The 17,283-nt window shown below is 45.9% G+C and overlaps 1 protein-coding gene across 2 annotated transcripts in view; it reads left to right on the forward strand.

Moving 5' to 3' along the window:
• Positions 1 to 17,283, forward strand: part of ABCB10 (ATP binding cassette subfamily B member 10) — a 1,288,341-nt gene that overhangs the window by 1,124,520 nt on the left and 146,538 nt on the right. The window contains exon 12 of one of the 2 annotated variants that reach the window (XM_069234944.1): positions 9,835 to 9,869. The exons of the other annotated variant lie outside the window; for it this stretch is intronic. Coding sequence (XP_069091045.1) covers positions 9,835 to 9,869 — 35 coding nt within the window. The remainder of the gene's footprint in view (positions 1 to 9,834; positions 9,870 to 17,283) is intronic. 2 annotated transcript variants of the gene reach the window in all.

Consider the following 17,283-nt stretch of genomic DNA (forward strand, 5'->3'; position numbering starts at 1 on the left):
CACCGTTTGCACCCAGAAAGAGCATTAGCATTCTATCTTGATCGTACCAAAGACTTCCGGGTGGACGGTCAACTCTTGGTGGGATATGTGGGTGCAAAGAAGGGGAAGGCGGTGCAGAAGAGGACCATTTGACGATGGGTACATCAAAATGTGCTACGCTCTGTCTAAAAAGCAACCTCCCCAAGGTTTGCGCGCTCACGCCACCAGAGCTACTGCTGCTACCACAGTGCTAGCACGGGCGTTCCAGTCCTGGACATCCGTCAGGCAGCGATGTGGGCATCTCTGCACACTTTTACCAAACACTACTGCCTGGACAATTGGGTCCGAAGGGATGGCTACTTTGGCGTTCTGTCCTAGAGGACTTCTTGGTGTGATCTTGGTTCGCAGCCCCCCACCGGGGATGGTATTGATCAGGTATCTATTCAGAGGTAAGGAATCTGCAACTAGAAGTCTCGAGTAATGCTAAATCTGGTAGAGACATATTCTAGTTGCAGATTCCTTACCGGACCCGCCCATCCTCCCCACACCTCGAGCTGATTTCTAGGGACAGGAACTTTCCCTTAAGGGCCCTAGCTTTGGCGCACCACTCTGTGTTCTTCATGGCTCCGCACTACTGGCGTGGAAAGTTGTGAAAAGAAACTGACATCAGCGTGCCGGGGTGAGGCCTATATAAGACGTCATCACTGCGAGCACGACGCCAACTACAGTGCGCAGAGGTACTGCTCGCAGAAAAATCTCTGAATCTAGTCTGATGCCTGGGAAATTCAAAGGTAAAGAATCTAAAACTAGAATGTCTCTACCAGATATATCGCTACTGAAGGTAAGTAACTTGTACTTCCTAACTATAACGTCCCTGCACCCTTTTTTTTTTTTTCGGTGAATTTCTCTCTTTTTTTTTTTTTTTAATCTGTTTCCTAACTATAACGGCCCTGTTATTTTTGTTTTTTTCAGTGAAAAATATATATTTTTATATAAATATGTATCACTGACTCTGCCATCAAATCACTGTCACCCTCTTTTCCCACTAAACCTTACCCCTTTTCCCTGCCACCCTACTCCGGAAATACTACCCCTTACCCAGACCCCCTAAAACTGTCCTTACTCTGCCTCCAATCCCTAAACACTACACCTCTACCCTGCTTGCTTTCACCTAAACACTAGCCTTCTACCCTGCCACTTTCCCCAACATACTGGTTCTTAACGTACTGCTGCCCCCACCTCTAATCAACAGCCTCTACACCCTTCCTTCACATTCTGAAACCACTGCACTCAGCCCCGTTGCCACTGGCACCCCTCTACCAAAATACTGGTGAGGGGGAGCAGGATGGAAAGAGTAATGGGGCCCACCACAGGTCCTGTTTGCAGGGGGCCTTACCTGCATTTGCATGGTGAAGGGTGCACTTGCGCTTTGGATGGGTGGAAGTGGCCATGCCATCTGTGGACCCACCTTATTTTTGGGTGGTAGAGGGGGCAGTGGTGCTTAGGGTGGGTGGAAGTGACCGAGCCAGGGGTAGGCCCAACTTACTTTTGAGTGGGACTGAGGAGAGGGCACTGGCAGTTTGGGTGGGTGGTAATCATTGGGCCAGCTATGGTGCCCAACTTAAATTTGGGCCAAAGAGGCATTGGGGGGTTGGGTGAGTAAGAGGTGACTGGTGCCTGCAATGGACCGGCCCAAGGGCAGCAGGTGGTGGAGGAGCGTGTTGTGCTATCAGTGGCAGGGGTGAGCAGGGCCCAATTAACACTTTTTGTTGGTGCTCCCCTGGGTCCTCTGTGTGCCCGATTTGCATTACACTTTGCCTCAAGAGTCTGTCACTTGCTCTATGGATGGTGGGATTGTTTTTATTATTTTTGCCCCCTTAACACATGGGTGATGGCCCTAATCTGTATTAACTTTTACCCCAAAGGCTCTCTGGTGGTAAGTAGTAGAGTCGGGCAGTCCTCCAGACGTTCTACAGAAGAATGCAAAAAGCAGGCTTGCAGGAGAGGAGTAAATAAACAAGGACTTCACCTGCCTGCTGACCCTCATTGTATTGGACCAGCAGTGAGCGCTGATTTCATACAAAGAGGAGCTTTCTTTGAATTTCGCTGGCACTTTTGTAAAAATAGCAAGTTTTTGCAAAACTGCCAATTAAGCAATATATATATGTTTTTTTGCAAGCCTCAGAGTCCTGGAGGGTCTGTTTAAAGGCAGTGTTTTGTGCTTGTGATGTGATGTGGGAGCGAGTCTTGGCATGTTTAGATCTCTCTACAGCTAGGTTTGGCCATATGTTGAGTGGCCTATTGTTAATAATACTTCAGCATATACTTAAAGGGGGCTTTGATTTTTGCCCTTTGCTCATCATTCAGTGGTTTCCTTGTCTGTTTCATCTGCCTGCTCCTAATTTAATGGCTTTAACTAAATACTGTTCGAGGCATGTGTGGCTGTAGATAGCCATGCTGTGCATACTCCTGCCATCTAGTGTTGGGCCTGAATGTGTCCTAGTTGTTTTTCTTCAAATAATTCTTCTCAGGTCACGGCAACTCCATCTCTTGCAATGCACATGGTCATCGGCTCCATTGTCAGATTGGTTTCTTCCCACCATCGGGTTCAGGCATATGTTTCCGTGCTCCAGATTAATGTCATTGTGGCGTTCATTTTGGCCTTCATGGTTCCTCTCCCTCCATCTATATTGTATTTGTTTGTCCTCACCTCTTGTATTGGGTCCCCTGGGGCGGATCTCCTTTCAACCTCTGCCCCTGGTGGGTTCTCACCCATAGTCTCTTTCCCTTTCCACAAGCTCCGCTCTCACTATGCCTCACCTATGGTGGAACTGATACCTATTCAATAGTGACATCTGTGTCGCGCAAAATGCTCCCAGGCCAGTCTCCACCAGGTTTTTAGTCTGTCCCTCTGAGGGCGGCCTTCCTTCCTGAAGACACTTTTGGGTCCAATCTTGAAAACAAATGCCTCCCGCCGTCTCAACAGGTCATGAGTACAGCCCTCATTCCTCTTGACACCGCTCCGAGCTTCCACTCCACATGGGGCGTTTAGCCACAGTGGTCCCACTTAGACAGAATACTGGTCCATCACTGCCTTCCAGACATAGCACTGACCCTTGACTTCAGACCCATACACTCAGTTTTGGCTCAACACCGATGAAAATCTTGAATCTTACTTGCTTGGCGCCTACCACTACTGGCTCGGTCGTCGGATCAGAAATTGCCAGCGCCGAAAATATACAGTAACAATGAGAAGATTGGCCATGGAGCCTGCAGAACTGGTACTCCAGAAATTGCAGGATGAACTTGACAATTGCTAGAGGCAGATTTTCATCCATCCCCAAATGGGCCGAATTCTTACACAGCCTCCATTGTCAGGGACTCGCCCCTTAAAGAGACAGTTCATTGTCTGAGCTCTGGAGCCTTCCCTACCACCCAAACAGCAGAAGAAGCACAACAAAGCTGCCATTGCTTTTCCTGAGCCTGCTTGCCTCTTCCCTGCATCACACCACCCAGGCTTCCAGCCCCACCATCCCCCATCTCCTTCTCTGACTGACTCACTTTCATACACCCCTAAGGAGGTCACTACATTCTGACCTTGGAAGAACATGGCGGGAGGGAACCATACAACATACCCCCACAAGGAGACCCATGGGATTCCTATGATGTGGCTCCAACCCCTACTACTAGGTCTTGGGTAGGGCTGCAGCATCTCATAAATAGAAATGCACAAGGAGCTGTTCGGAGAGGATTTCCTCTTTGAAATTCTCCTCTGGCCACCGTTCCATGCAGCACCTTCCCATGTTGGAAGGGATGCTCAAACATCTGGTATTTTCAAGGTGCCAGTTAAGGCGTGAGTTATCACCCTTCAGGCGATACAAAAATACAAGACATCCCCTGCAGTTCCCATCTACTTTGTAGGCCAACTCTCTCCCAATTGTCTATTGATGCTTACTGACTATAAACAGGCAAATGTACAAGGCATAGACACTGCTATCAAGTGTGCCTCAACACAGTCTGCCAATCATTGGTGTATTGCCAACTCTATCGGCCTGCCACCTCTCCCGAAGCCTCCATGTTTTCCCATCCTCAGTCAGCCCAACAAACCTTCACAAAAGACTACTTTCTATGGGAATAGCGCCAAAGGTAGAGGCAAAGGTGGATCCCCCTAAGTAGCCGTCCCAGCCGAGCAATGAAATGCCACTCTTCCCTCCATTGACACACTACACCTGTTGGCAGATGACATCAGATGTTCTCAGCAACACGGCACTGCAGACCAGTGGGTGCTAGACATCGTTCAGCACAGTTACTGTCTGTAGCTCATTTCAACACCACCTAACATACCACCCCGCAAAAGTCCTCTTCCCGAAACATCAACGCCTGCTTTGGAAAGAGGTTCAATCACTCCTTCTCAAAGAAGCTTATGCAGCCTGTACCACAACATCTACAGGGTTTGGGGGTATATTCCTTATGCTTCCTTATTCCCAAGAAGAATGGGTCTTGCAAGCCCAGTCTGAATCTCAGGCCCCTGAACAAATACATCCTGAAGCTTACTTCAGCATCCCAATTCATCCAGTGCATCCCTGCTACTCCTTTTTGTGGTACGTGGCAAACCCTACCAGTTCAAAGAACTCCCCTTCAAGGTCATCAGTTCATCTCAAGTTTTTACAAAATACCTTGCTGTAGCATCCGCGCCCCTGTGAAGAACGGGCATACATGTATTCCCATACCTGGATGATTGGCTGGTAAAGAGTGCATTGCAGGAGCAGGGTTCTGTAAACACTTAAGCCAATATAAACCTGCTTCACAAACTGGGTTTTACCATCAACACTGTGAAGTCCTATCTCCAACCCCTTTAAATTCAACCATATTGGGGAGCCATCCTCAATGCAGAGGTCGTCAACGTATATCCCAGTCCAGCAAGAGTCCTGTCCTTTCATGCGTTTCTGCGTTTTTTTCAGCCAGATCATGATCTCAAAAATCATGGGCATCCTCAACATGATGACCTCCTGTGTCACCAAAGTACACCATGCAGAGTTACAAATGCGCCTGCTGCAGGAATGTTTAGCTCTACAAAGGTTTCAGGCAGAAGGTCTTTGGGAAGATCTAGTGTTGATGAGCCACTGCACTCATCGCTCTCTGCTGTGGTGGAACACCAACAATTTGTTGCAGGAGCAGCCATTTCTTAACCCAGTTCCACAGGGTTAAGACAAAATGGCAGCTATGTATTTCATATAGAAGTAGGGAGGCACTCGCTTCCCCCAGCTTTCTCAGCTAGCTCAGTCCATCTGGCGCTGGACTCTGCACCACAGGATCTGCTGGCGGAGTACCTTCAGGGGGTGGACAACAACTTTGCCAACCTCCTCAGCAGGATGCACCAACAAGTTCACAAGTGGGAAATTCACCCCATAGTCCTCCTTCAGAACTTTCAGTGCTGGGGGCTTCTAGACGTGGACTTTTTTACCACTACACAATACACAAAATGCCCAAACTTCACCTCCAGATTACCGCACCCACAGCCCATGGGAAATGCACTATGATGAACTGGTCAGCGATATTTGCCTACCCTTTTCTACCTCTCCTCCTCTTGTTTGTAGTTCTGAAACTGGTAAACCTCCCTTACCATCATCCCAGTGGCTCTCGCTTGGGCCAGGCGACTCTGGCTCACCACTTTCATAGAGCTGTCAGTAGTTCTGCACAAGTGGCTCTGAGCAGGCCAACTTTCTCACACAGAACCATGGAGAAATCAGACACCACAACCCCAGGACTCACAACTTTGTGATCTGGCTCCTGAAGTCTCAGAGTTGGTTATATCAGTCTACCTCTTGAATGTATGAGTGTTCTAAAAGAAGCACACAGGACCACTATCCATGCTTGCTATGTCGCCAAATGTCAAATGCTACTGCTTTTCATTCCAGATTGACTCCTTAGCAGCCAGCGTTCAGAACATTTTTTGTTACCTACTACATCTCCAAACATGTAGTCTAGCCTTCCCCGTCATTAGGCTACACTTGGCCGCTGTTGCTACTTATCTCCAAAATAGATAACATGTCTCCCTCTTTAGGATTCCAGTCATTAAAGCTTTTATGGAAGGACTTAAGAGTCACTCCTCCAGCCCCGGTGTGGAAGCTTAACATCGTCCTTACAAGACTTGTGGGACCCACCTTTGAGCCCTTTCAGTTATGTCAACTATAGTTTCACTCTTGGAAAGTAGCTTTCCTGGTAGCTACTACATCATTGAGACATGTCAGTGAACTCTAAGCCTGTACTTTGACAGAACCTTTCTTTCAAGTTCTTAAATAAAGGGTCGTCCTTTGCACTAACCTTAAATTTCTTCCTAAGGTGGTCTTTTCTTTCCACTTCAACCACTCTATAGAACTATCATCCTTCTTTCCTTACCCTGACTCAGTTACAGAAAGGGCTCTTCGTACCTTAGATGTTAATCAAGCCTTAATGAACTATGTGGATAGAACGAAGCCCTTCAGAAAAGCTCAACTACTGTTTGTTGCTTTTTCTGACCTAAGGAAGCGGAAGACCTTAACAAAATCAGGCATAGCCAGATGGAGAGTTAAATGCATTCAAACCTGTTACCCAAAAGCTACAAGGGATTTACCAGCTCCTCCTAGAGCCCACTCTGCTTGGAGGAAAGGGTCCGCAATGGCTTGCTTTGGGAACAATCCTAGTGCAGACATTTGTGAAGCAGCTGCTTGGTTTACCCACATACTTTCACTAAACACTACTTTGTAGATGTGATAGCCAGCCAACAAGTCAGTGTGGGCCAGGCTGTACTTCGTACACTTTTTCAGTCTTCTACAATACCCACTAGCTAGCCACTTCTTATGGGAGTTCTGCTTTACTGTCTATGCACAGCATGTGTATCTACAGCCACACATGCTTTGAATAGGAAAGGTTACTTATTCTGTAAGCATCTTTAGCACGCAGCACTGTAGATTCACATGCACCCACCCTCCTTCCCTGATGCCTCTGGCTGTTGCTTTTAGCATTCTTTCTTACTTATCTTGCACAGTCATCTCTCTACCTTTTTCTCTCCTGTATCACTTTGCTCCAGCTCCTTTTTCACCCGCCAAGCAGAAAACAATCTAATAGTGAAGCCGATGACCTTGCGCATTGCAAGCAATGTCACAGTACCTTGTGACTCTAAAAGAATTCTTTGAAGAAAAACAACTTGCACATGTCCATGACCTACACAAGATGGTAAGAGTATGCCCAGCATGTGAGTCTACAATGCTACATGCCACAAACAGATGCTTACAGGGTAACTTTTTCCGTTCCTTCCCTGCATGCGTACATATAATTCACCAAGGGAGCGCATGTCATGTGCCCTCCCATTTGCCTGTAGGTGCTGTTTCATTCTCTCATATGCATCTTCATTTTGCCTCATCAGCTTCACCTGCTCTTTACTTAATTCCATTGCTCCTGCTGTATCCGATGCTACTGCTTTACTGTTGTTCCTTTTCAACCCCTCTCCCATTGCTCCTGCAGCTATCTTTCATCCTCTCTTGCACACCTCCCTCTTTCCCTGCACCTGTGCGTCTCTCCCTTTACACTGTCTTCTGCATCCACCTTATCAACATCTCCAGTAATCTCACTCCCATAGCTCTTTAACCTGCACTTGCACACCATTGTATTGCCACATTCATCACCCCACCTCCTCCCACCTCATAACAAGGGGACATTTGTGTAGGTCACTCATGGTTCACCAAAAAAACTGCAATAATGCAAAACCAAGACATCAAAAATAAGGTGAAGCAAATATAGAAATAGTAATGTAGAAACATACATGCATTACGCAAAGGAAACAATTGAGCTGCAGTTTGTAAAGATTTCTCAGTGTGTACCGACTATGCTTTAATTCGTAAGGTAAAATCTAATAGATGAAAATTGGTTAGGAAGACATTCTGTGCATTTTTTAAAGTGTCTAAGATACTGAGTTTAGGAATAGTGGAGATTTGTAGAACTCTTAGCTTGTAAAATGTGTTCTTTCTTGCACACCTGTATTCTTTTGGAAGGTCAAAATAGATTGAAATTCAGTTGCTACTAACAAATATTCTACTATTCTGTGTTCCCACACTTTTCCCAATCAATACAGTACCACACTTGTGTGGGTGGGCTTTTCAACCCTGAAAGGAAAGACCCCAAAACATAATATGGGGACATGCAATTTTCACCATCAAAATTCACCCATATTAGCAATGTGGGCACCAGGTCTGTTTAGGCTGGGCCTCGGCTGCCACTTAGGAAAGCCTCCTAAACGTAGGCCTTTGTATAAATTAGGCACCCAATGGAGTCCAGGGTAGGTGATTTATGTAAACCCCACTGCATTTTCTTACTCAGAATGTCCTGTACATATCAAGCTTTGTCGAATTTTTATGTCCCTCTGTTGTGTTTTGGGGTCTTTTTTGTGGTGGACTCTAGGCCCAGCCGCACAAGTACAGTACCATTTTTATTAGGAAATTAATGGGAACGCTTGGTAGAAGGAATTTTGTCTATTGGCCAAAGCCACTAGACCATGCTATTTCTAAACAGCAAATTTTTAAACTTGTAAATCAGAAGTAGACACTTTCCAGATGCAGGCTTCAGTTAGGCCATTGCACAGCAGTGTTCTCTTAAAAACTAGCAAGGCCTATTGATTTTGCAGTGCTTGTTAGAACTGTTAGGTGTTGTAAGTTTTCTCTGAGTAGAGGGCTGTCTCCAGCAGGGAAGTGCAAGCAAAGTGTTTTTTGGTTTTCAGCTTAGCTTAAACTCATTATGCCACACACTTTCTTTTCAGCACTAATACCTCTATGAATGGTATCCTCACATGTACACATGCCTTTAGTACGCACACTCACTGTGCGCACACTCTTCAGCACTGAAGGTTTTCTGCCTTTAACCAGAGTGCATTTTTTCAAAACACACGCACTGCCAGCATACACACTCACTATGGCTGGGCAACACTTCATGTATTGTACTTCACACAAGTACATACACCCAGCACATGCGGTCCCTGCGCGTGCGCTGCATAGCCCTACACCTTTGATGTAATGTATTCCTCTCAGTCATACATACAACCAGCACATGCACTAACCACACATGTACTGTATTGCTCCATCCTTGTACTGTACCCTTCCCAGACACATATCCAACTAACGCAGCTGCTACACTGCGCTATGCAGCACTCCACAACCACTTGATGTAGGGCAAGGCTGGGTTAAGCGTACAGCAGCAGGCATTATAAAAAGGTGAGTGAGTCTGTAGGCCCCACTCCAGTGATGAAGGGTAAAGCTTAACTCCTGGTGAAGACAGTAGCCTGGCACAGACGCATAATCTGTGTTTGCCTATGACAAAAAATCACCATTGGGGATCCACACAACAGTATGGTTGGGCCCTCAGAGCTAGGGTACACGTCTTTACGAGTACTTTGTTGTCCAAACACTAGTTATACAGATGAGGAACAGCTTCCAGTGTGGAAGCAATTTGTCATTAATATACATTAAATTATGTTCAGTGTGTTGGAGCTTGATTTGGAATTGGGATTTTAGTCAGAGCAGCTTAGTTTCGGCATTACTTAAATGGGCACTAGTTACTTTGCTTTTTCCGATCCTTGTCCCTAACACCAAACCAAGAATCTAGACAAGTGATAATAAAATTCAGCATTTTAGGCATTCACATTTGTCGAGACAATCTGAATATTCAGTATGATACAGTAATTGTGTCTCTAGTTATATTAGTTAAGCCTATATCAAATTCAATTACAAGACATTCACTTTCAGCAAGTAATCTGAGGTTGTGATGTAATAAAAGGCTTTTGATTCACATATATATTAACATTTCTATCTTATATATGTTCCTCAGAATCCAAAGATCCTTCTTTTAGATGAAGCAACAAGGTAAGTAAATATCAAATGTCTATATTAATGGATGGATTGTTAATAGTTAAAAACGTTTCTATTCATTTTGTAATTATTAGTTAAGCAATCTGTCTCTACTACACGACTCAAATAGAAGTCTTGTCATCTCTACATAGAGGTATATAAATCACTACGCATGCTTGGTTTTTAAAAGAAGCTGGAATAACATGGCTCATCAAAAATATTTTCTTTTGCCATTGGCATTGATGCTATAACTGCTTCATATTAGCATGATTTGATGCAGTACTTCTGAAAACATATTGAATTTGTAGATAAAGCTATGGAAAATACAGAACTGAATAAAAGTTCTGCATCGTAAGATCTTCATTGATGGCCATAGGAGGTAGTGGAAAATAATTCTCAGCAGTGTGCTTGGACCCAGGAATACTTTGTCTCCATATATTTGTCCATAATTGTTACACATGGTGCAAATTGACTATTTGTCCATATGATAAGCAGCTCCCTTCAATAGCCTTCCCAAGACAAGGTCTACCAAACATCAGAAAAGTCTATTGCAAGACTGCATAGCAGAAACTGTAGTATGAAAGGCTGAGAATGTAACATTGAGGGAAAAGTGCAGCCTGCTAGGCTTATTTTGGAAAGCTTTGAAAATAGAAAATAAAATAAACTCATGTCCCTAAAAGGCATCAGGAGTTTCAAGTACCCATGTTGCATTGTACTTACAGTTGCCTCGCATAGCAAGCTCTTATTTTCAGCTTGTGTGAGAAGGCACCAAGAACATGTGAATGTTTCACACTTGTTTCTAGAGAATTTTCCCTCAGCATTTTTTTTTTTTACAGCTTCTAACAAAGTTTTCATTTCCCGTCTACCAGACCAGCCTGTTTTTACTGCATTTTAATTTTACAGGAGTTTTCCTGTCAAAGGGTTGTCACATTTTTTAAGTGACTATCGTGTGGGATGGAAGAGCAGCCCCTGATCCACTGTAGGTATGTGTGGTATGTCTGTCATCTACACAGATGTGTAATAATGTGAATTCTATCAAAATATATCTAATAGATCATTAAAAGACTCAAAGAGCATCATGCTTAGAGGCAATGTCGAAGACATTAGAGCCAAGAAAAGGAAGAAAAAAGCTGAAAAGACATTTAACCTTGCATCCTCAAACAGAAAAATATGCAGTACCTTCCAAAGGTTTTCACAGAGTGAGATTAAAGAAAGGAGGTCAAGTATAAACCATCGACATCAGTGGTTGAATCTACATCAACAACAGCGCCATCACAGATTTTCTAAGTTGCCAGCTTCGAGGCATTCTAGAGCAGCAAAATCGCAGTTTCCCATGAGATCGAGTAGTCATCAATCAATAATAACACACTCCATTGCCATCACAGAGACCACAAACACCAGGTTTGCACTGTCCTTCAATGTTGATTTCGAAGTAGCACAGGCTGTTGGGTAGCCATAGTGATGATGTGAATGGGGCTTGCAGTGACAGGCTACTGTCATCGAGTCTCCCTTCTTAGATCATTCTGAATCAGTTGATAACCCTTTAACCAGGCGCTAAGCTAATATACTGAATTTCACCTTCTCAGGATCTGCCTTATTTGGTCAACATACTGACTATGAGATGGTGAAACTGTTAAGCGAAGCAAAGACCATAATGGTTGTAGCCTCCATGAAAAAAAAAATGCTTTTCAGACAACAAGACAAAACTAAAGAGAGACTGTACTATCCACAGAGGGTTCAATGCCTTTGATGTCTTATCAACAACAAATCTAGCAGCAAGGCCGTGAGGTGCCGCTAGCAGAGAAATACTTCAAAGAACAAGTCAACACCATTGAGACTTTGAAATACACCAGGAAGGCACTCATCCGGAAACAGGTAGTGACAAACTTGTATCCGACACACAAAAGGTGATGCAAGAAATTCTTGCAGTAGGTCTAACCTTTGGCAATCGCTCAGGGTAGCATTCCAACCCGTCATTCTTTTGCCCACTATGCCACTTCAGTTTGGAGGCATCCATAGGTATATCAGTTTTGACACTGCTCCAGTCGGAACAGTCCCACTGGAACTGCCAGGCCAGGTCCTCCCCGTACCAAATCACAAGCAACCGTGTACTGGTTTCGCCCTGATTGGGGCTCTTCAGTTGTATACAGCTTGGTTCCGGTGGGACAGGGAGCACCGTACACACATATGGGCAGGCAGTTAGCTGCTTAGGGCGTGACATACAAAACGCAAAAGGTAATGGGAGGAATGTAGGAGGCTGGCCTGGCTTGTAGTGGGTACCAAGGGGTACTTACACTCTGTACCAGGTCCAGTTATCCCTTATTAGTGTAGACAAGGTGTTTCTAGCAGCCTAGGCTGATAGAAGGTAGCTATAGCAGAGCAGCTTAGGCTGAACTAGGAGACATGCAAAGCTCCTACTATACCACTGGTGTCATATGCACAATATCATAAGAAAACACAATACACAGATATAATAAAAATAAAGGTACTTTATTTTTATGACAATATGCAAAAAGTATCTCAGTGAGTACCCTCAGTATGAGGATGCCAAATATACACAAGATCTATGTACACAATACCAAAAATATGCAGTAATAGCAAAAGGAAGTAATGCAAGCAATGTAAAGTTACAGGAGATTGCAACAGGAGCACATACGTATAGGGGCAACACAAACCATATACTCCAAAAGTGGAATGCGAACTACGAATGGACCCCAAACCTATGTGAGCGTGTAGAGGGTCACTGGGACTGTAAGAAAACAGTGAGGGTTAGAAAAATACCCCACCCCAAGACCCTGAAAAGTAGGTGTAAAGTGCACCTATAACCCCCAGAGAGCACAGAGGTCGTGATAGGGGGTTTCTGCAAAGAAGACCAACACCAGCAAAGCAACAACAGTGGATTTCCGGACCTGAGTACCTGTGAAACAAGGGGACCAAGTCCAAGAGTCGCAGCAATGTCGAGAGTGGGCAGATGCCCAGGAAATGCCAGCTGAGGGTACAAAGAAGCTGCCACCGGATGGAAGAAGCTTTGGTTTCTGCAAGAACGAAGAGGACTAGGAACTTCCCCTTTGGAGGATAGATGTCCCACGTCGTGAAGAAGCTTGCAGAGGTGTTCCCACGCAGCTAGCTGCAAGGGTCGCGGTTAGGGTTTTTGGATGCTGCTGTGGCCCAGGAGGGACCAGGATGTCGCCACTTGGATGAGGAGACAGAGGGGGCGCCCAGCAAGTCAGGGAGCCCTCACAGAAGCAGGCATCACCCGCAGAAGTACCGGAACAGGCACTTAGAAGAGGAGTGAACCGGAGTCCACCCGAAGTCACAAAAGGGAGTCCCACGACGCCGGAGGACGAATCAGAAGGTTGTGCACTGCAGGTTAGAGTGTCGGGGACCCAGGCTTGGCTGTGCACGAAGGAAATCCTGGAAGAGTGCAGAGGAGCCGGAGCAGCTGCAAATCATGCGGTACCCAGCAATGCAGTCTAGCGTGGGGAGGCAAGGACTTAACTCCACCAAACTTGGACTGAAGAGTCACTGGACTGTGGGAGTCACTTGGACAGAGTTGCTGAGTTCCAGGGACCACGCTCGTCGTGCTGAGAGGGGACCCAGAGGACCGGTGATGCAGTCTTTTGTTGCCTGCAGGTTGCAGGGGGAAGATTCTGTCGACCCACGGGAGATTTCTTCAGAGTTCCTGGTGCAGAAAGGAAGGAGGCTACCCCCAGAGCATGCACCACCAGGAAACAGGCGAGAAAGCCGGCAGGATGAAGCGATACAAGGTTGCAGTAGTCGTCTTTGCTACTTTGTTGCGGTTTTGCAGGCGTCCTGAGCAGACAGCGGTCGATCCTTTGGCAGAAGGTGAAGAGGGAGATGCAGAGGAACTTTGATGCGCTCTTGCATTCGGTATCTGAAGAATTCCCCAGAGCAGAGACTCTAAATAGCCAGAAAAGGAGGTTTGGCTACCTAGGAAGGAGGATAGGCTAGTAAGACAGGTAAGAGCCTATCAGAAGGAGTCTCTGACGTCACCTGCTGGCCCTGGCCACTCAGAGCAGTCCAGTGTGCCAGCAAGATGGCAGAGGTCTGGGGCACGCTGGAGGAGTTCTGGGCACCTCCCCTGGGAGGTGCAGGTCAGGGGAGTGGTCACTCCCCTTTCCTTTGTCCAGTTTCGCGCCAGAGCAGGGCTGGGGGATCCCTGAAACGGTGTAGACTGGCTTATGCAGAGATAGGCACCATCTGTGCCCATCAAAGCATTTCCAGAGGCTGGGGGAGGCTACTCCTCCCAAGCCCTGACACCTTTTTCCAAAGGGAGAGTGTGTAACACCCTCTCTCTGAGGAAGTCCTTTGTTCTGCCTTCCTGGGCCAGGCCTGGCTGGACCCCAGGAGGGCAGAAACCTGTCTGAGGGGTTGGCAGCAGCAGCAGCAGCAGCTGCAGTGAAACCCAGGAAAAGGCAGTTTGGTAGTACCCGGGTCTGTGCTAGAGACTCGGGGGATCATGGAATTGTTGATCTTAGACATGTTACATGGCCATGTTCGGAGTTACCATTGTGACGCTATGCATAGGTAGTGACCTATGTATAGTGCACACGTGTAATGGTGTCCCCGCACTCACAAAGTCTGGGGAATTTGCCCTGAACGATGTGGGGGCACCTTGGCTAGTGCCAGGGTGCCCACACACTAACTTTGCACCCAAACTTCACCAGGTGAAGGTTAGACATATAGGTGACTTATAAGTTACTTATGTGCAGTGGTAAATGGCTGTGAAATAACGTGGACATTATTTCACGCAGGCTGCAGTGGCAGGCCTGTGTAAGAATTGTCAGAGCTCCCTATGGGTGGCAAAATAAATGCTGCAGCCCATAGGGATCTCCTGGAACCCCAATACCCTGGGTACCTCAGTACCATATACTAGGGAATTATAAGGGTGTTCCAGTATGCCAATGTGAATTGGTGAAATTGGTCACTAGCCTGTTAGTGACAATTTGGAAAGCAGAGAGAGCATAACCACTGAGGTTCTGGTTAGCAGGGCCTCAGTGAGACAGTTAGTGATCACACAGGGAACACATACAGGGCACACTTATGAGCACTGGGGCCCTGGCTGGCAGGGTCCCAGTGACACATACACTAAAACAACATATATACAGTGAAATATGGGGGTAACATGCCAGGCAAGATGGTACTTTCCTACAAGGAATGCTTGCAATAACTCCAACCACTGGACGTTGCTCAGGATAGCATTCAAAGCCATTGTTCTTTTGCCCACATGTCACCTCAGTTTCGACCCAGTCTTATGCAAATCAGGCTTGACAACCTTTTACCTACCCTTCAGTTTCCACTTCAGAAGGGAGCTGTACCTCGGCATGTGGAAGTGTGGGGGTGAGTTACAATGGACAAGTCATGTGTACTTGCTACTACTCAGTGAAAAACATTGCCTGTTCCTCTAACAGCATCAAATAACTAAATTACTATCCTGAGGAAGACTACATCTTTGCTGTAAAAGAAACACACAATCAAACTGGTTCCATCATCACGAAAGGGGCAAAGAGTTACTCCTGGTACTACTTTAATCACCACAAACCAAGATGTACTTGTTGCCTGATTGGGAGGGGAAGGTAATGTAATGGAGCAACAATGCCTAATTACACCCTCTCAGACAGAACGCCTCACATGGTAGAGACACTAACAGAGCATTGGTGTTACCTTTTGGTTTCCACTCAATTCGCAAATGTGACAGGTTCTAAAGAACCTCAGTGTCTACACATCCCGAGCCAAAAGAACAGGGAGTCTAACCTATCCTGGGTCTTTCTTGTGCCCAAGTGTCCTGCTAAGGGCACATACTTTGTTATCCACTGACAAAAGGAAGTTCCTGTGCACTAGTGGAACCACTAGCCTCTCAATAGCACATGTCTCACAATCCACAGTCTCACTCTAAAGCAGTCCATCATCCTAGCCAACATAATTTCTTCCAATGTCTCCTTTACTGACCTGTTCCTTCTGAGGTCTTACAAACCTAGGACACACAACTTGTACCTTGTGGAATTCATCCAGGTAGGTCCTCAACAGCTAATGACTCCTGCATCTCTTACAGCGACTCAGGCTGCAACAACTGTTTTTTTTGGTCACTTCATTCTCCCTTCTGTTTGGAGCAGGGGCAATGGACACCACTGCATGTGCCTTCTAGGTGACTGTCCTGATCTGCTAACTACCCTGCTCTGGTCTCTATAAATCTGTGATGTCCCAGTCTCCCCCTGAGACTGATGTGCAGCGAGTGCTGTGGGTATTGAACTGACATTATCTAAGTCATAAAGGCCTCTAGTCGTGGTACTTAACCTAGTGCAATCAAATAATTGCTCAAGATACATTCAGCAGCTGACTTCTTTCTCTTCTTTACCTTAACCATGTCTTTCTTGCCATTACTTTCTACCTCATTTAGACAGCCAGGTACTCCATGCTCTCTCCAGGGGCTACTAAGCCAATGCCATTAGCACTAGTGAGAATATACTTTGGTTTGAGATGCAGTCTCTCAGCCATAGTTCTAAAAGCTCCTCTATCTATCAAAAAGAGAACCTTCCACCGTTTGAATCTAACTTCTAGCACAAAACCCATTGTGTTTGCATAACCATGCAAAGGCATCTGGGTCACTATCCCAAATGTCCAAAGGCTCGAGAACGAGTGCATTAGGCCTTCTGAGGTCCCTTCACCCACATTCAACACACTAGCTATTATGGGTGCACCTGGTATAGATCCATTCACCTGACAATCTTTTTGTCAGAGACTTCTAACCTCAGATTTCTCAACTTAGAATATTCTACAGGCGTCAGACTCGATGTGGAAAATCTTTATCAGTACCCCGTCCATCTGTAGATGGCATCAGACCGCTTAGCTTTGTCCGCATTGGAAATTATGTTGCGGAGCTCATATAACTGCTACCCCGCTGCGCTGACGTCAGTTCCGTTCTCAGCACTCCACCAATGTGGATCTGAATAGCTACCTCAGTAATTTTTTGATCATTTTTTAAACCTTTTTGTTGACTTTTTTTTATCTATTGCTAAAAGTGTGCTAGAGACATTTCTCTTACAAAACCTACAGGGTTAAAATCATACGAGGAATATTACGGTCTGATGACTGTCTGAACTCCACTTGGTTTGTCTCTGGTGATCTGTCACGACTCCAGAGTTTGTGAGAAGAGCAAGTCAATGCACCCCAAGGTGACCCGCGAGTGGGAGAAGGCGGCTCCATGCCATTCCCAGGACTTCACGCTCTGAGGCATTTTCATCCAAGGCAGGTAAGTCCAAGAAGAGCAAAAAAAGAAGTTGAAGTGTTTTTCAAGTTTCTCTGTCCAGCTTCTGCTTTCCATCTGCAGACCTGGTGTCAGGCCTGCTTTGCGCTACAGCAGGTTCCCTGGAGCCAGAGCACCACCCGCCTAGTTTAAAGAATTTTACAG

Source organism: Pleurodeles waltl, chromosome 5 (genome assembly GCF_031143425.1).
Source record: "Pleurodeles waltl isolate 20211129_DDA chromosome 5, aPleWal1.hap1.20221129, whole genome shotgun sequence".
In the NCBI taxonomy this organism is placed as follows: domain Eukaryota; kingdom Metazoa; phylum Chordata; class Amphibia; order Caudata; family Salamandridae; genus Pleurodeles; species Pleurodeles waltl.